The sequence below is a fragment of the Primulina tabacum genome, chromosome 18 (assembly GCF_025594145.1).
Source record: "Primulina tabacum isolate GXHZ01 chromosome 18, ASM2559414v2, whole genome shotgun sequence".
Lineage (NCBI taxonomy): Eukaryota > Viridiplantae > Streptophyta > Magnoliopsida > Lamiales > Gesneriaceae > Primulina > Primulina tabacum.
The window spans coordinates 3,898,276-3,925,519 of record NC_134567.1 but is presented as its reverse complement, the minus strand read 5'-3'; the positions used below and the strand labels follow the sequence as shown (position 1 = coordinate 3,925,519).

The following is a 27,244-nucleotide window of genomic DNA, read 5'->3' as shown; positions in this document are numbered from 1 at the left end:
TTCGTAAATGACATTAAATTAATTTTGTCTATCGAACAAAATAAACATTTTTACAACTAAAGGGAATGATAATAAAATCTGAAGAATTTAAAACTCAAATTAGAAAAAGAATTTAAATGTGAATTATATAATCTCACATAATTGCTAAAATGAACAAAAATATGAAAGAAAAATAATTGCTGAAATTTGATTGGAACTTGCTCTATGTTTTTGCGCGACATGGAACATGTAGTAGTTAGTGGCTTGGTTCATTTTCCCAAAGCTTGGTCATTACCCCAACGACCAACAATTATATCGACAAGAACATTTTGTTGTATTGGTCGAAAGCCCATTTTAATTGTTAGATTTTAACATTACTAAATGAACTTGGGCCAAAACTGTTACTTTTATGGGCTATATATATATATATATATATATATATATATATATATATAATGGAGAGTATGTGTGTGTGTGTGTATATATACACACACATACTCTCCATCAGAATATAATTAGAAAATTCAATTTATACAATTTTTTTCCTACCTATTTTATATATATTTATTTCATAAGTATTTTAATGATAGTACAAAAATTATTGGAATTGATTAATAAAAAAAATCATGATATATTCATAAAGGAGTTTAATAAATATTATTAAATACGAAGACTTGGGTTTTTTTTAAAAAATATTATAAATTAATAAAATCATTATAAAAATGTTGGCAAATTGAATTTTTATAAAAGTAGTATAATCCGCAAAACACTGTCACGGATTCATAATTTATTTTTAAAAAAAATTAAAAAAAAATTCAAAAAAAAAGTCACGGATTCAATGAATCCGTGACAGCCTGTCACGGATTCAGAATCCGTGGCAGAATCCGTGGCAGGAGCTCACGGATTCATTGTCCGTGACCCCCACCCGTGACTTCCCCTTCTTTAAATGAAGTGCGCACCTCCTCGTTTTCAATCACCGATCGAGGAGCACTCCTTCCTTTTCCCTGCATTTTTCTTTCGATCACCGAGCTTCATTAGCGTAAGTCTTCGAAATTTTTTCATAATATTACAAGGTAACGATATTATTTTTGTTTATTATATTTATTGTTAGTTCGTTAATTATAGTAGTTTTAAGTAATAACAATAGTTATAATATTAATTATATTATTGAAATTATAATACTATAATTTAGAATTTTTGCATCACCGAGCACATAATAAATGCATCATAGTAGTTTTAAGTAATAATAATAATTATACTTAATTTAATTACAATAATTATAATATTAATTGTATTATTAGAATAATTATAATATTAATTGTATAATAATAACTATATAATTATAATATTGGATTATAATATTAATTGTATAATATTAATGAACGTATCACGTAATAATTATAATAATAATTGTATTATTGGAATAATTATAATATTAATTGTATAATAATAACTATACTTAATTTAATTATAATAAATGTATACGTTTTGTATTATTGGAATAATTATAATATTAATTGTATAATAATAACTATATAATTATAATATTGAATAATTATAATATTAATTGTATAATTGTATAATATTAATGAACATATCACGTAATAATTATAATAATAATTGTATTATTGGAATAATTATAATATTAATTGTATAATAATAATTATACTTAATTTAATTACAATAAATGTATACGTTTTATAACTATTACTAATGTATTTATTATAATAAATAACTATTACTAATATATATGTTTTATAACTATTACTATACTTAATAATTACATGTTATAATAAATAACTATTTTAATTATTACTAATGTATACGTTTTTATAACTATTACTATACTTAATAATAACTATTAATAATGTATGTATTATAATTACATGTTACATTTTATGATACATTAATTTTACAATTAGTTTTTTTCTCAATTTATTTTATTACATTAATGTAATTAATACACTAAACAGTGACAAAACTTTGAATATTAACTCATTCTTATATTTAAATAGTATAATATAATTACATTTAAAATACGAATTTTGAAATTTTTTTCCCAACATCAACAATTTATATTTATTATTAATTTATTATTAATATTCATAATAGTAATTTTTAAGAATAAATTATAAGTATTCATAATAGTAATTTTATAATATAATAATAATAAAAATATAAAATATAACAAAATTATACATTATATTACAATGCAACAGAAAAAATTTATAATTACATTAATAAAACATAAATAATACAATTAAATCTAAAAAATTATTTAAATTATCTTTTTAAATGTGGTTGTACGGAATTTGTAAATGAATCAGCGAACGATGTTCAATATCTGCAATAAATTACAAACATTATCAGAATTATTATACAAAAAAATATTCAATATAAAAAGAAAAAAATATTCGACTGAGACTCGGCGCAATTCTCTCAAATTCTGATACTCAGCACAATTATCCCAAATCAACTTCTGAATTACTGAGACTCGACGCAAATCTCTAAAATTCTGTTATTCGACAGAATTTCCTCAAATCAAATTAGAAATTTTAATAATCATACGATCGACGTAATTTATAAAGGGAGGAGAGTCACGAATTCTAAAAATTATAACTAACAAAAAAAATACGGAGCGAAGAAAACAAAAAATTGCGTATGAGAATGTCAAATATTTGTGCCGAAGGATTTTGTTGAAAGAATATTTGCCCGAAGATCGATGAAACAATGTCAAATACTCGGTGCAATTTATAGGAAGGAAACAAGGGCACTGACGGATTCAATGAATCCGTGACAGTCTGTGTCGGATTCAGAATCCGGGACAGACTGTCCCGGATTCAGATGTCACGGATTCAAATGAATCCGCTGACACAAATTTTTTTTATTTTTTTGTCACGGATTCAAATGAATTCGTGACACACAAATTATTTTTTTAAAAAAAAAATTTTGAATCCGCGGTTTCAAATTCCAGATTGTAATATTTTTACAAAGTTCCCAATTTTGTAATATTTTAATATATAAGTTTTAAAAATATAATATTTTTAAAAAAAGTCCCGAAGACTTTGACTTTATATTTGGAACAAGTTAAAAATGAAATGCTCTCAATATATTTTTTACGAATGAAATAACATGTATATACATATATATTTAATATTCTTTAATACTCAAGCATCTTGTTAGGATCAAAAATAAATTTAGAGGAGATGAATAAATTTATCTCAAAATAATTTGGTTGTGTTAGCAATACTAAAATTTTGTTCTTGTCGATTGGATTCTCAGCAAGTCAATCAATGTGAACTGTATGGAAGTAGGATTACTGAAACGGGTTGAACAAGTGGCTTATCAAGAAGGTCAGTAAGGAAGATAGACTGGAAAGTAAATAAACAAAAGGTTGTTTCTGGATTTTCGGAGATTTCAAAACACTTACGTCACCCTTTTTTCCTTAAAGAAGGTTTGCATTAAAATACTTTGGTAATTAAAAGTAATTTGAATCACCCACTTAAATAAGACTTAACACTACCTAACTGAAACTCTTAGTAAAATTTCAATCTAAATACTTTGAGCAGTAAGACTTCTTACTCCCAATTACACAAATTTTCATAGAGAAATATTAAGCACAAATTTAATCCTCAAAATTATCAGATAATGATATAGTGTGCTTACTATTTCAGTTTGGCTCTCGGAAAATTTTTGCGGAGAATATCAGTTTGCTTTTATAATCCAAAGATAGATGATGTAACTGTCTAACTTAGAGTTTGTGCAACTGATCTATTTACATATTTATTATACAACGGTAATCTTTTCAAAATACATCGTTTCCAAATGCAGATGTCGTTGTTGCCAAGTCATTGTCCTTTCCGACATGTTCTGGTAGTACGTCGAAAACTGACATTGTGTTTTAGGTTCAGTGACTGTTAGTACAAAAAACTTTATCTAATATTCCAGATAGGCTCTGATCCTTAATAACTGATCATATTGATTCCTCACGAAATATATGGATTCGGTCTGACTGATCAACTAGATAATGAATTTAGGTAGTCAAGAATAGAGTTTAACTGAGAACCGAAGCCGTTAATCTTGTCATTAAAGTTTGCTTGAAATTCCTCTATCTTGGTGTGAATTCGAAAGTTATTGGGTTGAATTTGCCCACCAAGATGAGTAGCAGTGGCTGCCTGGGCCTTTTTTATTTGCTCAAGTAGATTAAATTTGTCGATCATACCCCTGGATAGATCTGACACTTCTTTGAGCATTTATTTTTGAATGATTCTAAGGCTTCCTCAGTATTCAGATTCCTTCTTTTCAGAACCGTTATAAAAGAGAAGACGAGAGTGAGACTTGATTTGATCTGATCCAAAGTTGTTTCATCGGTTAAGTCCCAATCAGGGAGAACGTCTCTATTCTTGATAGTTCTTTGGATTTAGTAACTGTTAGTCAAAGAGCATGACTGCTAGAAGGCCCCGCTTATTCGATCATTAAGATTCTTGATTCAGCCTGTTCCTCTTCAGTCTAACTGATTTTTTCTTTAGGATCTAGATTATCTTGCTCAGCCATTGTTATCTCAACTACTTCTTGTAAAACTCCTCGAAAAAAAGTAGGTTCATTAGATTCAATCGTAATCACGCCCTCAATATGATGACTTCTGCATTAGAAATCATTGCATCGGTATTCTTGGTCAAAGGAGGTGTAGAAAGTAGTTCACTCAATAACAATTCATTCATCATCATCGTCATCATCTTGTTGTTCTGCAATGGATTGAACAATTTCCTCAACATTGTCAAGAGTGATCTTCCTCAAAGGTGGAGAGGTGATCGGATATGACTAGGTGGACAGTTTGTCAAACAATTTGTGCTCATTCTCCTAGAATTTGACCTTCATCTACAGGGAGGCCACGTCCATATCTAGTTGATTTATCACAACTGTATCATCAAATGTGGTTGGACAAGAAGGATCATAATTGGATCTTTGTTCGGCACAAACTGTATTAAGCTTTTGAATCTTTAGAAGATCCAAGAGATCATCGCGTCGTTTAATAGCTTCATTTATGACCACAATCTTGACTTGTTGTAGAACAACTTTTTCTAATGCTATGCACCTCTTCAGCACATCATTTTTCTTCAATTTTGATGCAAGGATGACCATCTTGAATTCCACCCATTCATCAAAGAATTTGATCTTCTCTTTAGTAAGTACATTCACTTCATCCATCCGTAGGTTTATTTGAGATTGGATATGTAACGTCCGAAAAACCAACTTACGTAAACCGCATGCATGCAAATTATTTTAATTGCTTAATTGTTTTATTTAATTTGTTTTAAATTATTGCATGATATTTATTACATGATTAAATGTATGATTGCGTGATTAAATGATAATATGACATGATTTCATGAAATTAAGGATTTTACCCGAATATTCCATAATAGGCAGGGGAAAGGAGACCGGTGACGACAAGACAAGAATATGTAATTTTCTTTAAATAATGGCAAGACTTCCTAATATGATTTAAAAATGATCTAATTTTCCTAATAATTTTGGAGTTCGAATTATTTTACGAGTCGAGCTCGATTTTTCTGAGAAATTGGTTTTGCGCCAATAAATTATTTTTAAAAAATACCAAATGCAATATTTTCGAAAACGAATTTTTGTAGAATATTTGAAAGGATCGGTTAGAAGGTGATAATTGTTTATAAGGGGGGTTGAATAAACACTCACGGATTATATATATTTTTCGAAAATTGGGTTCAGTTTAGTGACAAACTGACACTCGGTATCTCGTCAGTCGATAACAATCAGTTTAACTGAAAAAACAGTTGCGGAAGTAAACTGACTGAGAGATAGAATAACTAACTGAAAATAATAACTGAATTAAAATACGCACGGTTTGTTTCTGGATGTTCGGAGAATAGATAACTCCTACTTCACCCCTTCTATCACGAAGATAAGATTTTCACTAAAAGATTTTGATCGAATACAAAAGTTGTACTGACCCACTTCAGTTTGGACTTAACACTGCCAAAACTGAAACTCTTAGTTCACCAAAACTTTTACAGTGCGTGACTGAATTTAACACGACTGAATGAATCTAACAATGATTTCAAAGTGCTAACAAGCTCGTAAATGTAGCCTTGATTGCTACTGATCAATCTGATAAGAGTGAGCTTTTGATATTTGAGTACGAGTAGTGATTTTAGCAGCGTAACAGCAAGCTTGAATAGAATAGTTATTCGTCATTTTCTTAGACTGCCCTTCTCGCCTATTTATAGGCTTCTCTTCCAACGGTAACAATAAATAATATTTGAATCTTTATATCCGTTGATTGCCACGTCAATATTCCTCTGACAACCGTACACTGCAATCTCTGAAATGCGCCGTTCCACTAAGTAACATTCTGCTGTGTACCATTGTCGGTTAAATGTCCTTTCCCGATAACTGATGACGTGTTCAGCTGAAGAATCAGCTGCTGAACAATAGCTGGTAAGGTTTACAACTGCTGTTAGTTGACTGCTCGTTCAGTTGCGTAAATCAGTTGCGTAGTTCAGTTGCGGCTTCATACGTTCAGTTATTATAATCAGTTGGTTCGAGCTTTTGTCCTTCAGTTTGTCAAACTCCGAAACTTAGTTTCCAACAATTTCCCCTTTTTAGGTGTTTGACAAAACTAAGCAAATAATAACTGAACAACTTAACTCATTGTAGATAAGATAAGAATTCAATTAACTGAACTTCTTCTTAAAGAATAATAATCTTCAAACAATAAAAACTGCTACTCGAAACAGTTAACTTCTGACTGCTCTTCAACGAGATTCTGACTGCTTTTTCTGTTGATATAGCTGAGCGTTAATCTCTTCTCCCTTTTTGTCAAATACATCCATCTTATTTGATAACCTCCGAACATCAACCGATAAGAGGCCGACAGTAGTGGACACGTTTAAGATTGCATTAAGCACCATGGTTTGCATCAAATCTATGTTCCTTGAGACAGACGTCTCCACAAAGTCAACTCGTTTGCTGATTGTGTCTTGAGTTAGGGAGAGACTCTCAACTAAGCCTCTTTCTTTCTAAGTTTCTCTATTGTAAGAGAGATAGAGGTCACAGCAACTTGAATTTTCTTCAGCCTCTCTGAATTGAATTCAACTAAAGAGTCTATTTTCAGAGAATGAGCAAGTTGAGTGTTTTGAATTTTCTTGATATCATCCATCATCTATGACATGTGATTTTGGATGTCCTGAATCTCTTCAAGTACTAAATCCATGTCTGAGGATGGATGATGAGATACATGTTCAGTCATCCTTGGTTCCTATTCCCTGGTAGTTTGATCAAAGACCACCATAGTCCTGTCAGATATTACCGTTTCAGCATGTATCAGCTCTGGAACGTCTTGCATACTGGCTTATTCTTGAATAGGAGGAGATGAAGAGTGATTCGGTAGCAGCAGAGGAACTTTCCTGCTGATTAAGTTGATGATCTGTGGGAGTTTCAGTGACTGGTGCTTCTGATTTTTGGTCAACTAAGACTTGTTGCGGCTCGTCAGTTGGAAAATTTTCAATGGCATGCAACTGAGCCTCCACAGTGTCAACAGTTTCTAGATTTGTCACGACAGGCGATCGAATGGGCACATCAGTTAGAACACTTTGTTCAGCAGAGATAAAAGGTTGAACTGGTTCCTCAGTGAAAGAGATAGGAGCATCTGTAACTGCTTGATCTGTTGGGAGATCAACTGATTCAGTTGAAGGCACATTTGTCTGAAGTTCTTGGGATACGGACTGAATGATTTCATCGATATTAGCAAGTGTCAAGTCAGCGTCCGAATATAGTTGAGGATCAGCAGCAGAAGAAGATTGTGGCACATCCTGAATTGGCTCTACAGTTGTAGCAGCAGCTTGTTCTGGGGATGGCTCTTTGTGCTGTGATGAAGGTTCGTCTTCTTATTCTTCTGAAAGGCCTTCATGATTGACTAATTCCTGATCCATTTCCCAGAACTTTATCTGCATTTGCAAATTCATAAGATCTGTGTCTAACTGAGTAAGCACAGCTCGATCATTGTAGGCAGTTGGATTTGTAGGAATGTAGTTGCTCTTGAGCTTCTCAATCAGTTGAGCCAACTTTTTGGCTCTTATTTGATAAAAGAAATATTTTTTTCTTTCCAGTGCCTGAACAATGGTAGCATCTTTGACCACTTTAAGAACACCTGCTTCCAGTTTGATGAATTTATGCAGTTGAGACTTCCTTTTCAACTCTTTGGCAAAGATGTGAGTTCTGAAACGCGTCCAAGCATCATAAGTTTTCAGTTTGGATTCAGCAAATGCATTGACCTGTTCCCAGATAAGGTCAATGTGAGTTTGAATCGCGTTTGTTGGCTTGGGCTCTTCGATCAACTGGCCCTTGCCTTTCTCATCAGAGAGAATGTGCGGAATGTTCAGTCCAGAACGAGTAGTATCCACCAGTTCCTGAATTTTGATTCCTTTGGGTCAAGTAGGAGCAAAGATGGTAGGTCGATTGATATGGATCAAAGGAGCTGTAACTCTAGCTGATTCCTTCTTTTTACTAGCTGTGGTGATGACCTTTTTGGATGGATCAATTGATGGGGGTAACTAATCTTTTGCTGAAACTTCAGCTGGAATGGCTTTCAGAGGAATAGCCTGAATAGGCTGTTGAACATCTGATTGCTTTACACTTTCAGTCGGGATGAATTCCAACATTGCTGCCGGCTTGGTTTTCTGTGTCCTTTGTTTCTTTGCAATCTTCGAAGAAGGTGTCTTCTCAGAATCTGATTCACTGACAATCAATTTTCTCTGGATTGTCTTCAGCTGAGCCAAAGTTGTGCCCTTCTTTACTGACATGGGAACATCCTGCTGCGTCCCTATCTCCTTTTTTATCTTTACAAACTGATCAGGAGAGATGTCCAGTTTAGTCTTGGGTGGCTGAACGTTCTTGGCGTTGAAGATTTTGAACTTGACTGATTTTTCAGCATTATCAGCCACTAGCCCCTTGGCCTTCAAAAGATAACTGATTTGAACTGCATACCCCTTGACTGCTTGGTTGATTTGACCATGTTGCGTAGAATGGTAAAAGATGATATGCCTCCAATTCACCTTCTTTTCAGCCATAATCACAGTCATCGCTTGAAATTTTTCAAGAGTAAGGGCAGCAAAGGAACCGGCCTTAGCTAAGATCCCCTTAGCCACAATATCAGCCAGCAGTTGGATTTTTGGCTTCAACTCTTTATTGGGATCGGAAACTTTGATTTTCCGACCATCAGCTAACAACGATTGCATCTCCTCAATATCGGATGTATTAACCTCAGAAACGTTGTTGAGCCCATCAGTAGGAAATAAGAACAGTTCTCCAAAAGATTCTTCAGAAATGATCAACAACTGACCATTGATAGTAGTGATGACGTTTCCATCAGAATTGATATACCCATTTGAGTAGAAATCATGAAGTTCCTTCGGGTAGATTTCCTGAGAAGATTGTTCCAGAAATGTCCTCAAACCAGCTGCTTCCAATTTCAGAAATACGTTCTTGATATCTGCCTCGTTGACTGATAGAACTGACTCAAAATCAATAGCCATAGCATTCAAAATGTGTGCTGGAATTTGATTTGCCATTTCTGAGAATACGAAAACCTGAAAGTTTGCAAGATATAAGCTCTGATACCACTTGAAAGGATCAGTTAGAAGGCGATAAGTGTTTAGAAGGGGGGTTGAATAAACACTCACGAATTATATATATTTTTCGAAAATTGGGTTCAGTTTAGTGGCAAACTAACACTCGGTATCTTGCCAATCGATAACAATCAGTTTAACTGAAAAAACAGTTGTGGAAGTAAACTGACTGAGAGATAGAATAACTGAAATAAAATGCACACGGTTTGTTTCTGGATGTTCGGAGAATAGAATAACTCCTACGTCACCCCTTCTATCACGAAGATATGATATTTACTAAAAGACTTTGATCGAATACAAAAGTTGTACTAACCCACTTCAGTTTGAACTTAACACTGCCAAAAGTGAAACTCTTAGTTCACAAAAACTTTTATAGTGCGTGACTGAATTTAACATGACTGAATGAGTCTAACAATGATTTCAAAGAGCTAACAAGCTCGTAAATGTAGCCTTGATTGCTACTGATCAATCTGATAAGAGTGAGCTTTTGATATTTGAGTACGAGTAGTGATTTTAGCAGCGTAACATCAAGCTTGAATAGAATAGTTGTTCGTCATTTTCTTCGACTGCTCTTCTCGCCTATTTATAGGCTTCTCTTCCAACGGTAACAATAAATAATATTTGAATCTTTATATCCGTTGATTGCCACGTCAATATTCCTCTGACAACCGTACACTGCAATCTTTGAAATGCGGCGTTCCACTAAGTAACAGTCTGCTGTGTACCATTGTCGGTTAAATGTCCTTTTCCGATAACTGATGACGTGTTCAGCTGAAGAATCAGCTGCTGAGCAATAGCTGGTAAGGTTTAATACTGCTGTTATTTGACTGTTCGTTCAGTTGCGTAAATCAGTTGCGTAGTTCAGTTGCGGCTTCACACGTTCAGTTATTATAATCAGTTGGTATTAGCTTTTGTCCTTCAGTTTGTCAAACGCCGAAACTTAGTTTCCAACAATATTATTTTACAATTAAATAAGGGCAATTGGGCCTAATTAAGATAAATTAAGTAAGCCCAATCACCATAACCAAGCAAGCCCAAACCTAAACCCAATTACATGTTAATTAAAATACATAAATAGTGTTTTAGAGTTTTCTTTCACCATAATCATCACCAATCAGCCATGGAACACACCTCAAAGCACAAACCACAATTTCAAAAATTTGGGAGAAGAGAAAAGCTTGTGTTCTTCGTCGTCTGTTCGTCCTTCCTCGCCGACGATTGAAAATTCGAGTGTTATAAACGCAAAGCCACGTTTCCTAAACCTTTTTAAAATATCATACAAATCATAATATGTGTGTTTAATTGTTTATGCATAAAAAATACGTTTGTCGGATTATTTTTACGATAGAACGTATATTTTCAAAAACGAGACGATTTTATGTTATTATGAAAAACGATTTTGAATCCAACGAGTACGCTGCCAACATAGGTTGTTATATGAATGATTTATAACCAAAACATGACAAAATAATTGAGAAAACTAAGCTAGAACCGTAGGATTTTTATCAAAGAAGGGCTGAGAGTTTTTAAAAGTGTGTGTATGCTTGTTGGGGTTCAAGGAACTCGGTGGCTTTGCATGGGGCTTGGGGGCTTGGCTAGGGCTGGCTGGGGAACGAGTAGGGTCAGGGGAGAGGGCCTGGTAGAGACCTAGTGGGCTAGGACTCGTGCAGCAGGGCTAGGGATGAGTCCACGCTGCATAGGACTCTTCCCGAGAGAGTTTCTGGTGGCTGGAAGTTCCAGGGGCTGTGGCTCGGTTTGGGGCTGGGCTAGGTGGTCAATAAGGGTTCTAGAGTGATGGGTAGGGGCTGGAGTGGTTGGGCTGGCCGCTGGCTTGAGAGAACCGTGAGAGAGCTTGGGGCGCGCAGGTTTCTGGTGTGGCTGAGAAGAGGGGCTCACAGTGGCCTGGGGGCGAGCCAGGGTGGTCCACCAGGGTCCTAGGGTGATGGGCAGGGGTCAGGCCAGGGGCTGGAGTGGCTGGGTGCGCTGTGGCTCGAGCCAAAAGAGGAAACCGTGAGGGAAGCTCCATGAAGCGCGCGGCTGCTGTGCTTTGGTTTGGTGGCTCGCTCCGCGGGGTCCAGGGCTTGGGTTGGTCTGGTTAGGGTTTGGGCATGGTCCATGGAGGGTTAGGGTCATGTGGGCTTGGTGGTGGCTTGGCTGGAAGGGTCCTAGACTAGATGGGAGTCCTATTGCACTATGGAGACTCATGCACACACACATGCAGGTGATGGGTCAGTTTCCAGGTGAGTTGGAGTGACTTAGGGGCTATTTCTTTGAGCTGGGCTTAGTCAAGAGGGTGCCTAGGTGGGTTGGCTTGGGTTTGGCTCGAGGTGGCTCGGGCTTGGCTCGAGTATTTTGGGAGATGTCTCAGTGTGTTCGATAATGGGTCAATATTTCGAATTTAAGAACAAAAATTAGAACCATGGGTCCACGGGTGTGGTTCATGGCTCATAAGGGTAGAATAAATAATAAAAATGTTATGCTTAAAATTTGGGATCAAAATACGGAGTTTTGAATTTATCCGGGATTTTATCGCCTCACAAAACGTTAATTAAAGAAATAATTGAAAAGCCTAGTTTAAACTTTATAAAATTATGAAAAATTATATTTAAGCTTAAATAATTATTTAGAATAATCTCATGTCATTAAAAGTGATAAAAAAAAATAAATTTGAGTGTTTACGTCCAGGGACAAAACAGTAATTTTACACTTAGGAAAATACGTAAACGCTTGGCAACGTCCCGAAGGATCATAACGCATGTTAAATGATATTTTATGATTTAAAATGATGATTTTGATGATAATATGTTATTTTACGATTTATTGTAAAGTTGTGCAATTTATACTGTTTAAAATGTTATTTTTGGAAAGTTACGCTATTTTATGATTTTTTTTAAAAAAATGAAAAATATTTTGAGGGATGTGAATTAACTGTGACATAAGATATGATATATGATACATGATTTGCGGGGGATCCGTTTATGTTGAGGAAGGTGAACTTACAATTTTGTGGGGATGACGTGAGGGCCAAGGCCCCAGAGGGAGCCCATATACGGGCCAAGGCCCCAGAGGACCTCGTGTATGGAAAAAGTCCCAAGAGGGACCCTAGTGCACACCCCCATGGACCATGTAGAGCTAAGACTGCAGTCGACCAAAAGATAAAAACAAGTCACTTTCAAGGATCAAACTTCACCCAAAATGATATATGATTGAAAGCTTATGATAAAAATGATTCTTATGATTTATGATGAGGATTAAAGCTATTTTTGAAATGAATTATTTATGCTTAAAGCTTATTTTAAATGATTTTTAAGGATTTATTATGCTTAAGGTTATTTTAAAATGATTTTACGATTTATGATTTAATTATGCTAAAATGATTTTAAATGGTTTACTTATGTTCAAAAGATATTTTAAATAAAAATATGATTTTAATGAATGTGAATGTATATGTACTATTTGCTATCCGTATTTAGAACGTGTTGAGTCTTTAGACCACTAGGTTTGTATGATGCAGGTTTTGATGATTTATGGGAGGTGCCGACGCTTGAGTGGATCGAGTGCATCAGTACACACCCTAGGGCCTTTATGTTTTCGCACTAGCTTGATAGATTAAATATTTAAAGATTATGTTAATGATTTTTATTATAGATATTCTTATGTTTTATTTTTATTGTTAGTGATGTTTTCAAAGGTCAATTTAGGAAGTTTTGGTTAGGGGATGATTTAGGATTTATTTTATGAACTTGATATTTAAAAAATTAATTTATTTTGATTGTTAGAAATGTTAAATTATTTTATTTAGTTTAGTATTTTAGAATTTATCATTTAAGATTAGAAAAAAAAAATCGAGGTCGTTTCATGATAGGTGATACTGATTATGAGACATGAACTTCAGCTACGCTTTTCCTTTCCCCTTGGCTATGGGAAAGGTAGAGACCAGTCCTGAACTGGTGGATTGAAGAGAATCTTAGATGATTATTCCTTTTTTGTCTTGGAGGAGGGAGAGTCGTTGGAATATTGATTTTTCTGGGTGGAGCTACCACCGATCAGTTTCAATTTTTCGGCTGGCTGGTCAGTATCCTCGACCACTTCTATCCAAGAAAAGTTACTGCCTTGATTGGTGTGACACTGATCTATTTTTGTTGTTTTGGACTTTTTTAGATGAGAATGATTTGTTACTCAAATTCACTAGATTGTATAATCAATTTCAACTTTCATAATCTCGATTCTCAACGAATCACCACTAGGCACCCATAAACTACCTCTATATCTGACAATGTCGTCCTCCACCGAATACAAAGTATCGCCCTTTGATTCGTCCCTCGTCTTCTACTTCTGCAACTGCTCATCAGTAGACTACTCAGTACGAATGCGGTCTCTCAAAGTGGATTGTACCGTCAAGGTAGATAATCTCGGGGCATGGCCACTTGCATAAATCTCAAGGTCAAACCTCTGAATCTCTGTCTGGAGATGTTTATGTACTGCTACATGGCCTACTATTGTTGTCTTTCAGCTCAATGCATCGACCACCACTTTAGCTTTCCCCATTTGATAGCTAATGTCACATTCATAGTCCTTAACCAACTTCAATTATCGCCTCTGCCTCATGTTCAGCTCTTTCCGAGTAAAGAAATACTCGAGGCTCTTGTGATTAGTGAAAATCTTGCATTTCTCACCATACAAGTAATGTATCGAAATCTAGGTGCAAAAACAACTGCAGTTAATTCAAGGTCATGCGTCGGATAGTTCTTCTCTTGATTTTTCAATTGTTTGGACGCATAGGCGATCACCCTATCATTCTGCATCAGTACAGTGCCCAAACCGAGCTTCGAAACATTAGTGTATAGCACATAATCCCCTTGCCCGAAGGGCATCGCTAGAACTGGTGCTGCAGTAAGTGCTTGCTTCAACTTCTCGAAACTGCTATGGAATTCGGCACTCCATACAAACTTGACATTTTTCTTCATCAGATCTGTTAAGGACACTGCAATAGACAAAAATCTCTTGATAAACTTGCGATAATAACCATCCAGGCCTCAGAAATTGCGAATCTCGAATACATTACTAGGTACTGACCACTCCTTCACAGCTTCGACCTTAGACGGGTAGACCTCTACTCCATCTCTTGAAATAATGTGGCCTAAGAATGCCACCTTCTCTAACCAGAACTCACACTTGCTGAACTTGGCAAATAGATTTTGATCACGAAGCACCTGCAGTGCTGTCATCAGATGTTGATTGTGATCCTTGCGACTTCTCGAATAGATCAGAATGTCGTCAATGAACACGATAATAAACTGATCCAAATACGACTGAAATACGCAATTCATGATATCCATGAAGATCGATGGGGAATTTGTCAACCCCAATGGCATCACAAGAAATTCTTATTGCCTATAATGAGTTCTGAAGGCCGTCTTATGAACATCCGCCACTTTGACTTTCAACTGATAATAACCGGAACGAAGGTCTATCTTCGAGAACACCGAAGCTCCCTGCAACTGATCAAATAGGTCTTCGATCATTGGCAACGGATACTTGATTTTCACAGTCACTCTGTTCAACTCTCGGTAATCAATACAGAGTCTAATACTGCCATCCTTCTTCTTCACAAAGAGAACTGATGCACCGCATAAAATTGAACTTGGACGAATAAAACCCTTGTCTAACAACTCCTGAATCTGATTCTTCAGCTCTTTCATTCTCAGTAGGTACAAGACGATAAGGTGCCTTAGAAATTGGCATGGTACCCGGCATCAGCTTGATAGAAAACTCCACCTCTCTTGCTGGTGGAACGCCGATCACGTCGTCAGGGAAAACATCAAGAAATTCCCTGACGACCTCTACCTCCTCCATAGTCCAACTGGCTGTGTCAGGAATCGAGATAAGACTAGCCAGAAAAGCTTGACATCCCTTAATAATCAAATTCCTCGCGCGCAAGCAAGAGATAATGTGTGGCACACGACTACTCAGAGCTTCCTCAAATAAGAAAGACTCCCCGCCGACTGGATTAATAGATACGGTCCTCCAATGGAAGCCGGTCAAACCTCCATTCACTGTCAACCAACCCATACCCAAGATAATGTCGAACTCGAGCATAGGAAGTACAATAAGATCTGCTCGAATAGAATAACCATGTATCTCAAGCTCCACACCTCTAACCACGCTAGACGACAACATCTCCTCTCTCGAACTACCATAACTCTAAATCCCAAATGCAACTGCTCAGATGTGACCCTCAGAAGGCTCACAAAAGATTCAGAAAAATAAAGGAATGAGTAGATCCAGAATATAACAGCGCATTCGTGGCTACACCCTCGAGACGGATCCTTCCTGTGATGAGAGTAGTGTCTAGCTCAGCCTCCTCTGCATGCATAACATACACCCTGCCAGATTCAGGTGCCTGAATATTAGGGCAATTTGAGAGCGATATGCCTTTGCTCTCCACATTTGAAGCACTTCCCAAAGAGCCACACATACTTACCATAATGGTAGCGGTTGCATTCCTTACACAATGGCTTCACATCACTCTTCGGAGCACCTAGTTTTTGATTCTGCTTCGGCTTTCCCTGAGGCCTCTGCTGACCTTGATTCCTGCTAGGACCCGTGAATGGCTTCTTATTCTACTGGCTTGGTTGCTGAGCACGGTTCCTCTTGCACCGCATCTCCCACTCGATGTCTTTCAGTGACTGCTTAGCTCGAAAAGCTCTAGCAACAGCAGAATTATAGTCGATTGGATCTACCAGCACCACATCCCGATGGATCTTCGGCCTCAAACCATCCAAGAAATGACGTAGCTTCTCTGCAACATTATTTGCAATCAGGGCCACAAAGTGACAGCCCCGGTCAAACCTCTGAACAAATTCAGCAACAGATGAATCCTCTTGGAGGAGACTCATGAACTCCGTCTTCAACCTCGAATGGACATCGGCGTTGAAATACTTCTAAAAGAATACCCTCTTGAAGTCCTCCCACGTCAAAGTCGCTAGATTCACTCCTCGCTCCGCTCCCTCCCACCATAACGAAGTATCATACTTCAGCAAATAGATAGTGCAATGAACTCAGTCAGCGTCCGTCACATCCATATATCTAAAGATCATCTCCAAAGACCTGATCCATCCCTCAGCCACGAATGGAACAGTGGTGCAAGAAAATTCCTCGGGGTCCATCCTCCTGAACCGCTCATATACTACCTATGGTCGAACCCTTGCAGCATTCCCAAAATGCTGCTCCAGTAATCGAGCCATACCAGCTAGCACATGAGCACTAGCATCCTGATTAGGAGGATGCGGTGGATTCTCCTCCTCCCAACCTATCCTTACTATCTCTGCGAAGAACTAGTCTAGGAGGCATATATGTACAAGTCGTCCAACCCAACACGTAACCAACATGTAGTTTTAAAATAAAACGCGTCTAACATGTTTCTATGATAGTCATATAAGCAGATATATCTAAACAATTAAAAACTTTAAAGCAATAAAACACACAGACTTGAGGCGTAACTTCTTGAGCTCTTCGGAAACGACAGGCATAACCCTTTCAAGAACCACCGCTCTGATATCAACTGAAATGACCCTAACTTCTAAATTCATTTATTTACACTAGTTTTTTTATTCTTAAACCATGCATAATTAATTCATCATAAATAAACTAGCATAAATAGTAAAATAAATGAATTCCATAATGTCCAGACTCGTTCTTGAGAAATACATAAATAAATCAGTAAAAGTATAAAATTTAAGATCAATAAATTCTATCATCCTAACGGTCTGTAAATAAAAACAATCATCCATAAAATCATCAAAATCTTTAACATATGCGGAATTTATAGGTCCTCGGGTATATACTGCACCTCCCGGATGACTTGATAGTTCGCACCTCATGACTCAATATCATCATCACCTGCAACTATTCAAACCTAGTGAGTCTATTGACTCAGCACGCTCAAACCTGATATATCAAGTACATAATTATACAATCACATGCGTAAAAATTGCGTTTATTTAAAATAGATTTGTCATGCAAACGCAAAACCTTCAAAAATATGCAACTTTTGAAATCACACTTAGATATGAACTTTCCCATAAAAATATCGTTTTTAAGTGAAGCTCGTTCCTCGGTAGTGACAACATTCAATTGATTGATCAATAAATAAATCATAGTACTAGGCCGCCAGGTTCAACGTCCACTTCTTCGACGATCCCTCCGACTGTCACAAAATAATTTCACCGTTCACTTCTTCAATGGATCCATTATTATTGAGATTATCGCCCCCGTTTTCGATGCTTCACTCCATTTTCATTGCAACGTCACCGTTCTTATTTTCAACGGATCCCTTACGAATTTTACGTCACAATCAATTCACATTCCTCAAAAATATTTTCCTTTAGTTTATCATTTCGTAAAAACATGCATAACTTTTCATATTCTTTAAAACTTCTAAAAATGGCTTATATCATTCGTACACGTCGAGACTGCTAAAAATAGCATAAACATGCAGATACGTTAAAACTTCTGAAAATAACATATATTATGCATATACTTTAAAAATTCTAAAAATAACATTGAACATGATATGAAATTGTTTTAAGAAGTTGCATACCCCTCGACTTTTCCTCAAACCGACCGCCAACGTTTCAACTCTATAATTACCCGCACAACCCCGGACTTTGTCCTAAAGAAAGCGAATTGATTCCAAAATTTTAAAAATACCCAAATATCCAGAAACTTGCTGAAAATTTCATCTTAGGACCTACATTTCAAAAACGACTCGACTCTCTCACCGAACGAATCTTTTACCCATGTTTTCATGTTTTTGGGCAAACAAATGACCAAACTACCCTTCTGTCTCGAACCAACCCGATACCAGACCTTTATTAACATCCTAAGACCCAATTTAAGCTATTTGAACTTCCCAAACCCAAGCCAAAACCGAAACTTGAAGAAATTTTTTAACCTAGGTCCAATTCGTCTCTATTTTGACACGTTTGGACAATTTACGACTCCGAACAGACCACAGCTTGAAAGTCTAAACGACCCCGAACCAGGCCCTAGACCTCTTCCTTAGACCTAACTGTGCTTGTGACGATAGAATTTGATTTTTCACTTTTCTTTGTAGAAAACAGAGGAAAAATATCAACATAACTATGCTTATCAATCTTAAAACATATGCAGCTAAGGCGGTGGGCGTGGGTGCGAGAGTTCTGGCACGGCCACGCGCTTGTTGTTGTTCAGAAGGAGTTTGGCAGAGCTTGGCGACTTTCAGCACGGGTGCGTGCCTTGTTTTGTCTGAAACTCTATTTTACACTTCGAATTAGTAAAAGTCTTCAACATGAAAGTATTATATCTATATATTGGCTTTCATGTGCCATTGACATTTGAATATCAGGCATGAAGTTATGCTCATTCTTCCTAAAATGTGTCATTGCAAGAACTTCAATGCACACGATACACTTGGGGATGATTTTGCTCATATTTTCAAATGGATTTGGACAAAACTAAAAACATAAAAGTTTTAGTCGTATGTATCATCTTTCTAATGAAATTCGTTTTATTTTATTTGAAATAATACTCAGATAATTATGCAAGAAACTGTAACATGTGTCACTTATCTATTGTTGTTCAACATACTTTTCAAACATAAATCAATTACTAATACAATATTTCATTATCACAACATATTTTTTCACTTTCATTGTCAATTATATCCTTCATATACTTAATAATATGACAAATCTCATGAATTATCGAGAATCAAAATATGATTTACGATAATACGATGCGAGATCCTCACATGAATTAAGGCTCTCTGTGTGTTTTTCTTAAGGTAAACATCGGCACTCCTTTTAATATCATGCATAGAATTTGATATCAGTTTGGCAAAATATCCCCAAAATGCCCAATTTTTAGGATGATAGGATTTGTGGTCGAAGTATAGAGATTTTATTCGGAAGTTGGGTTCACCATAAGCATGAGAACAAATAAATACTAGAGACGAAGTTTGTGGTGAGGGCAAGGCAAAATGGTACAGAAGAGTAGATGAAACCTACATTAAGCGTAACTAGTAGATGTGCAGTGTATCCAGTAGGATAAAGGAGACCAGGAGAGATGATGTCACACTTTGAGTAAGAATTACATCCTATCCTAGGTAAGAAGTAAGAATTACATCCTATCCTAGGTAAGAAAGGCTTACTGGCCAGAACAACACCTGAGGATAAAGAAAATTTAACTGATTCAAACAAAGCTATGAAGTGACTCCATGAATCTCCTATAATGTCAATGCAACTACTGGAACGGAATTCGGAAGATTAGTCCTAAGCACTCCATGCCTGAGCAGCAGCAACCATGTGTACATCTACACCACCCCCTCGACAGTGGCAATTATACATGTACCCTCAGCTAATGTTTCGAGGATTTTTTTTTTTAATTTTCACAGATAAACACCTCCACACTATTTGAAATGAATAATACATATTATTACTTATTGTGTTAGGTTTACACTTTTCTGCTGGTTTTATCTTTTTTGTGTATAGTAGTTATTATTCTTCATTTCATCTCAAACACTTGTCCGTTTCCTACGACATAATATGTGTGAAATTAAAACCACTTACCTAACAACCGATGCAACTGTGTTATCGACTTGATTGGAAATGAAAACATCAAAATATGCATAAAAATCATGGTTTATATGATATGTCATTTACATGGGATCTGGTGAACAATAGGGCAGAACCATTCACACTACGAAGGAGAAGCAACCTAGAATCTACATATGTCCCACACACGATTTTCGACAACTCGAATAATTCGGGTGGTATTTGCATTCTAACCTCGCGAATAACATTCTTTGCAGTTTCGATGTCACTACTCAACGGTTTGTCCAAGCTCATGGTCATTTCAACATCACTGGAGACGAGCTTTGCCACAGGAAGGCTAGAAGGATATTCTTTTATGGGCATGATCTTTCTCCACTTCTTACTAGATAGCTTCTCTATAATAGAATCTCTGACATCTTGTGTGGCTGACACGAAATTCGAAGTCAAGGTTTCCTCTTTTATATATAACCGTCGTCCTGCTCTTAATTTAGAAAGACAGGTAACCTTCAGTTTTCCGCCTGTCCCAGTTTTGTCATGAGCCCAATCTCTGCCAATTATAACATTGTAACCAATGTCTGATGCTATTGAAAACGTTGCTTCTGGCTTCAGAAGCTTGGATATTGTCAAATGGACATCGCCGATAAGGACTCGAGCTGGAGGTTGGCGCAGGGTTAGACCAATGTGCCGACCCGTGCTATAAAGAAGACGCCATTTGCCAGGAAGCAATTCCAGCCATTGCTGAATGTGAACGCAAATTTATCAGTTCTAATGGAAGTTAAAACAGTTGGCGGCCTACCAGATTCAGCAAAGGGAGGTTGAAATACGGAATTCAACACATGGAGGCGAGAAAAAAGAAGTTACGGTAGTAAAAAAAAGCCAAGTGATGAAGAAATTTGTTACCCTGGGCTTTGAATGTGGGTTCAACATTTCCATTAGCTCAATAAAATGTGCAATTCTTCTTCGCTGAAATGGAACAAAAGACCAAAAACAGTTCACTTGGTCAGAGGAACTTCGCACAATAATATTCAAAGTTAAGCATCAAACCTTTCTAATTCAGTCTCCGACACGTTGATTATAAATACGATTATATTGATTATAAATACAATTATAGATTCTCAAGGGAAACGTTGAAAATTCGTTGATAAAAGTTCAGGTTTTGGATTATATAGCGTAAATTTTGGTTTTATTTTCTTTGACATACAATCAGTCTGTGAGACATGCGAATTTTAGATCATATACGTGAAGATTGAAATATTGGGATTGCTTATTGGGATTGCTAAGGGCTGACTGCATAAGTTAGAGAGAATGTATTCAACAAACCTGCTGCTTGCCATAAATATATTCCTCAGCGATTCGAACTGCAGTTGAACCAAGGCTCCATCTGATCATTTCCATTGTTGGGTCCACTCGCCATAGTGGTCCACACAGGAAAGGGTGCCTCAAAGCATCCAAGCAACTGCAGATGTACCAACATAATTGAATTAATAAAAAAATGATCTTGATGCGTACAAATGCATCTTATCAAGCTTTCAAAAATACTGCTAGTGAAATGAAGAAAACTTGAGGTGCATAGGCTACGCAACAACTATATACAAATCTTTTGCTCACTTGATGTTACGCGCAGATAATATTTATTGATATGGGAGGAACACAGCACTAAACAATAACTACCCATGTAATGGTACCTAATTCCCTGTGATGGTTTCGTTGCAAGAAGCAAGAACAGCAAGTTCCAACCCGCTCCCCAATTTCTATCAAGTATCTGCAAATTACAGCATCAGTACAAGTTGGTATTAAGGGGGAACTAGGAACTATGAGTCAGCTATATGTGTAATGGGAAGTTTTCCAACCTGGAATCCGATTTTTCCAGATGAAGAATTTCTATTGATAATACTAATCAAAAACTCACGCAAGCAGGATGGGTTGTTTCCCTGAAAAACGAAAACAAAAGAGCACAATGACGTTTCTGTTGAAGCAAAAAATCCCAATCCACTTAATTTATAATACCTTGGAGAGAAATGTTTTGAACTGTGAGAAAATCATGGGATCCATAAGGTCTCTCAGAACCATTTTGGCCATAATGAATCCAACACATCTACCAAATACGTTTGGAAAAAAAAAAGGTCAAAACAAGGGTTCTAGATCGTAACAAGGACAAACGAAGTTCAGATAGCGTTTCCAACCTCATGTCAAAAGCAATCATCATTTTTCGTCTATCCATATTGCTATCGAGTTTGCTATCATCTGGACTGGACTCGTGGAAATCGGAAGCATTTCCCAGTAGTCCAACCTAAGATTATATAAAGAAACAGATGATGACGGTTCCTTATTGTAAACCAGAAAATGATAGATCCAACTAACCAAGTCAAGTATAGGATAGCACATCAAATGCTACAAGTAGCAACAACCTCAATTGCTTTGTTTCCGTTAGAAGATAATGAATAGTTCATACTCACTTTAATATGTCTATCAACGGGGCTAATATGTAAATTTTCAAGTCTCAGCTCCGTATGGGCAAGTCCATGGCTGTGCAAGTAATTCACCTGGCACATGGTAAGGAAAAAAAGAAACATGGTTAACCGCCAATGTGCTTTAGCCACAAAAGAAACCATTTACACCAATTTTGGAGATAGGATGAGCTTGATTCCTAACCCCAATCAACAGATCACGCATTAAGAGTCGAATTACGCGAAGCTGTCGGGAAACTGCTGGTCCTCCCACTGTATCATCTCCAACCTTCCTGACGGACTCCTCATCCAGAGCAAGAGTAGCTTCCAAAGTTGGAAGCCAATCAGACCGTTGAAGCCAATGTCTCAAAGAAGAACTTCCATGATACTGCATGACAAATTCAGAAAATTACATTGGACATCTGATAGCCTGATCAATCGAGGAAGAAAGGAGAATTAATCATTTGACCATGCACCATCATAGTTTACAGTACAAAGAAAACTCGCAGATATTTTATGAACTGTCACAATAAAAAATGAGGAAACTGAGTATAACAGTGGTCATACAATCAATACCGTCTCTTTTTCATGAGTTAAACCAATCATGTGTACACCGTATTGATGATTTGTATTTTCCTTATGCCTGGAAAATTGACGAAAAATAAGAAAAACTGGCACTAGAGGAAGCAACCTACTCCATGAACTAGAGTGAACGAATCACTATCCTCGGTTGTGGATGAGCAAACATAACCATGTACTTGCATTGAGTAAGAATGATATAATCTGCGGCTGCCTAGTCTTCTCAACACCTAGAACAATTTTTTTTTTTTAAAAAAAAAGAAAACAAGTTTAGAATAAGGTCAGCAACTTTTCAATAATATTACTAAAAATATCATTCTTGCTAACCTCCATTGCACGTCTTCCTCTTCGCTTAGCCAGTGTACCAATCAGTCTCCTAAGCACAACTCTTGTGTTAAACAATGGACTGCATTTCTAGAAAGAAACTGATATTAAAATCTCATACATATTCTTTCAAAACGAGCTTGACAAAGTCTGGAAGAAGAAACAAACCTACGAGGGTCCTTCACAGTGGCTTCATATACCACCTCATCACCCTGCATCACAACTTATCCCAAACGTAATAAAATGAGGACCCAATCATTGATAAGAGAATATTTTGTGATAACAAGAGATTTTGGTAAAATATGCACTATTTTGAAAGATATGATTTTACAAAAAAGTGTAGGACCTTAGGCTTCTACTTCGCTACCATTCAGAAAACGATTGTGTTGAGTTTGAAATTCCCAAAGTTCAATGACGAAAATTTAATTATGCTTTTCCATTCAAAAGTATCCAATTATCTCTGAAAGTCGGATATAAGTCTCAGGAAACCTACTTGTTCGTTGCTAAGTTAGCCTTCAAACGTGCTAGTGCCGAACAACAGTATAGATATAACAGCACAACAGCATTTGCATGATATCAAATTCGCAAGAAATTGTCACGTACCCTTTCGCCGAGAGCAATGGAAACGCGGTCGTGAATCTTAAAATCCGACATCTTGAACTTAATCACATGACTTAATTCATCGTCCTCCTCCGAACAACTCACACCAGCATTATCCTCGGATTCTAATTCTTGAGATATATTGCCTCTAGAAGCAAAAACCTCTACACTCGAACTCCTATCTCTGAGTATAATATAGTGATTCCTCGTAGCCACAGGCAAAGATCTTTGCATACTCGACGAATTATTTCTACAACTCGACAAACTCATCAAACACTGAACTTGAGAATAATCAAAAGCTGAACTGGAGCATACTCCAATTGGTACCGCCATCACAATCTAAATCAAACAAAAACAAAAATCAATTTACTAATCAATTCAATTCGAGTCAACGAATTTGTAAAACATCAACTACCGCTAAAATTCGTAAATACAAAGCCTTAGCAACGGATCACATCCTAATTACCAAAAAAAGTAAAAAACACTCATTCGCAAAAACAATCCTGAAAATTTCCAATACTTTAACCGACAATTATGTAGACAGAGAATTTAGCATACCTGAATGCGAGGAAATGGAAGCGTGAGATATACACAGGAGGAGTGGTACAAATAGACAACGAGCGCGTGAGGGTTGCGTGCACGAAAGCTGTGGAAGCGTTGTAACACGAGCCAATCGCAAGTCTGCGTCCGCCCGCGGACTGATATATATATATATCTTAACGAGCGTGCATATTTGACATTTTATGGATATTTATGGATAGAGTTGGAAAAAATCACCTCTCTATTCAAAATTTGACTCCACTTTATTGCTTCTAGCGATCACATTTAGGGACAATTGCATAAAGGACAATTAAAATTGGATCAGAGCCTCAGATATGTTAAATTATTATTACAATGTAACTTTTAAGAGGAGAAGATATTTCTCGAATGGTAGATCCGAACATGCGTTTAAAATTTATATTTTCAGATTTAATTCTAATATTTAAAACAAAGATATAACTAAGGTTGGATATCATTAGCAATTAATAACAAATCTGATTACTGAGATAAAATATTATCTAGAATAATATTATTCTTATAGATAGTTCTGGATTACTATAAACTCTCGTGTTTTTTAGAAAAATCAAAAAGATGGTACAAAATTACGACAATCAGATATATTATGTATCACGAAAGGTTGAAGGAGTTCTCAAAAAATAAGAAGAAATTCTTGAAATATTGAAGGTTATTCAAACAAGAATCCAAATCTAGAACACTAGCTCAATTCTAGTCAAAAGAAAATGGGAAGAAAGTTGTTGACATCTTTTGGTATAGATGTAACGTCTACTGCTAAAATACTACTAGAATTTTTTTTGAAAACTAAGTTCGAAAATATTCATACACATGAATGCGAATAAAAGCAGTCAACCATTGAATAAAAATGACTGCAGTTAAATAAATCCTAAATATCATCAACTCCCATACTACTGTTTTGAAAAGAACTCAACACCTTTATAGCATAAAAAGATGCAAAAACAAGCCAAATTGTTTATCCCTTACTCATAAACATAATATGCGGAACATAATATGCGGAAAATGCAAGGTCATCGGGTTATCGTACACACTCCCAGCTCCGCCTACTCACTCTTCAGCGCCTCCAGTCTCTACCTCATCATGCTCACTTGCATGGATCACACCTAGTGAGTCTAAAGACTCAACACACCTGAACCGATATAACAATTACATATATATAACACGCAACAATGAAAAGTAATGTAATTAAAATAAACTTTATGATCCTTACAAGCGTGAACTTAAACAAACGTAACATAAACATATTCAAATTATATATCATCATGTAATCATATATGTGTTTATTTTTCTTTATTGAATTCAGATCATTAGTTGTGACTTTCGTATCAGCTCTAAGTCGATGCATCCATCTACGTATAACCGCGGTACCCGGGGACATCAGGTATAGTTTTACCCATCCACTGAGCCTTGGCCTTACATGTTCGTGTTCGAGTTCGTGTTCATATTAGTTACAACCAACTCACATCCTTCAAAAACATGTCATTCTATTCATCACTTATAAAATTCATGCATATAAGTATATTTCTTAAAACCAAGCATGCAACGTATTTTCTCGAATTTTCATAAAAATTCATATTCATAATAAACATATACATTTTAAACATGCAATTTTGGTTATCAAGGCGTTTCCAGAACTGCTAACTCGATCGGGGTGCAAAATGACAATTTTGCTCCTGAAAACCCTAATTGACCATTTTACCCCTGGACCTCAAATTTTCGACCTGAAGCCAACCAAACTTATTAAAACACCTCAAAACATATTTATAACCATTTTCTAGACGTAAACTCGTGCCCATTCATCAACTTTTATAATTCGTTTTAAACTTAGGCTGGGGTTCCAGTTTTAACCCGAATCGGGTGGGGTCCCGATTTTAACCCGAATCAACCCGAAACTCAACCAAACTTTTCTAAACTTAAACCATGACTTGAACCTACATGATCAGCCCTTAAAATGCATATTTCAGACCACCTAAGACCCTCGAAAGTCCTCGACCAGCTGCTGAAATTTTCTGCACGTATCGAGATTCAAACCCTATTGAACCTAGCTTTCGACCTTCGACCCTAGACCCGAAACCGACGCTTCCAGGCCATGAATAACCCTTATAGGACCGTGACCAGACCAACTTGAACTGACTGGACCAACCTAACCCACGTCTACAGCCCTTGCAATCGAGATTACTCGAACTCGCCCAAAACTCGACCTAGCTTGTCATCAAGCTTCGATCCAAGCCTAGGCCTTCTACCAGCTGACCATGGACCATTCCCAGGCCTGACACAAACCCCACACGACTTGAACCAGTGCTTGGAAGGATCCATCACGGTTGCCCTCTCCCTTTCACCCGATCTAACCATTTGAACCCTAGAACCAAGAGATCACCATCGGCCCTTACCCTTTCATACCAGATTTGATATCGCCCTTAAACACCTTCGAAACCTGCTGTAAAATGCTCCTAAAACTCAGAGCCTGACGGCCCCTTCGAAC

At 36.5% G+C, this 27,244-nt stretch overlaps 1 protein-coding gene across 5 annotated transcripts; it reads right to left on the bottom strand.

The window, feature by feature from the left end:
• Nucleotides 1-20,299: 20,299 nt before the first annotated feature.
• On the bottom strand, nt 20,300-24,969 carry LOC142533081 (putative plastid-lipid-associated protein 14, chloroplastic). 5 transcript variants are annotated; one of them, XM_075639694.1, is made up of 14 exons: nt 24,748-24,969; nt 24,193-24,528; nt 23,758-23,801; nt 23,593-23,671; nt 23,382-23,495; nt 22,892-23,074; nt 22,696-22,782; nt 22,423-22,529; nt 22,247-22,334; nt 22,090-22,170; nt 21,925-22,001; nt 21,560-21,695; nt 21,140-21,202; nt 20,300-20,977 (listed from the first exon to the last, which is right to left on the bottom strand). In XM_075639694.1, the coding sequence occupies exons 2-14, from the start codon at nt 24,520-24,522 to the stop codon at nt 20,321-20,323; spliced, it is 2,046 nt and encodes a 681-aa protein (XP_075495809.1). In that variant the 5' UTR covers nt 24,523-24,528; nt 24,748-24,969; the 3' UTR covers nt 20,300-20,320. The 5 variants fall into 5 exon arrangements, with proteins under 5 accessions (XP_075495809.1, XP_075495811.1, XP_075495812.1 ...); XM_075639696.1 differs by lacking the exon at nt 24,748-24,969 and adding an exon at nt 24,605-24,741; XM_075639697.1 differs by lacking the exon at nt 24,748-24,969 and having other exon boundaries at nt 23,758-23,812; nt 24,193-24,343.
• Nucleotides 24,970-27,244: the final 2,275 nt, after the last annotated feature.

Coding starts and splice junctions, on each gene's coding strand:
- LOC142533081 (XM_075639694.1), bottom strand. CDS start 24,522: ATGGCGGTACCAATTGGAGTATGCTCCAGTTCAGCTTTTGATTATTCT. Junction 22,335..22,422: donor ATGATTGCTTTTGACATGAG/GTTGGAAACGCT, acceptor CGTATTTGGTAG/ATGTGTTGGATTCATTATGG. Junction 21,203..21,559: donor ATATTTATGGCAAGCAGCAG/GTTTGTTGAATA, acceptor GTTCCATTTCAG/CGAAGAAGAATTGCACATTT.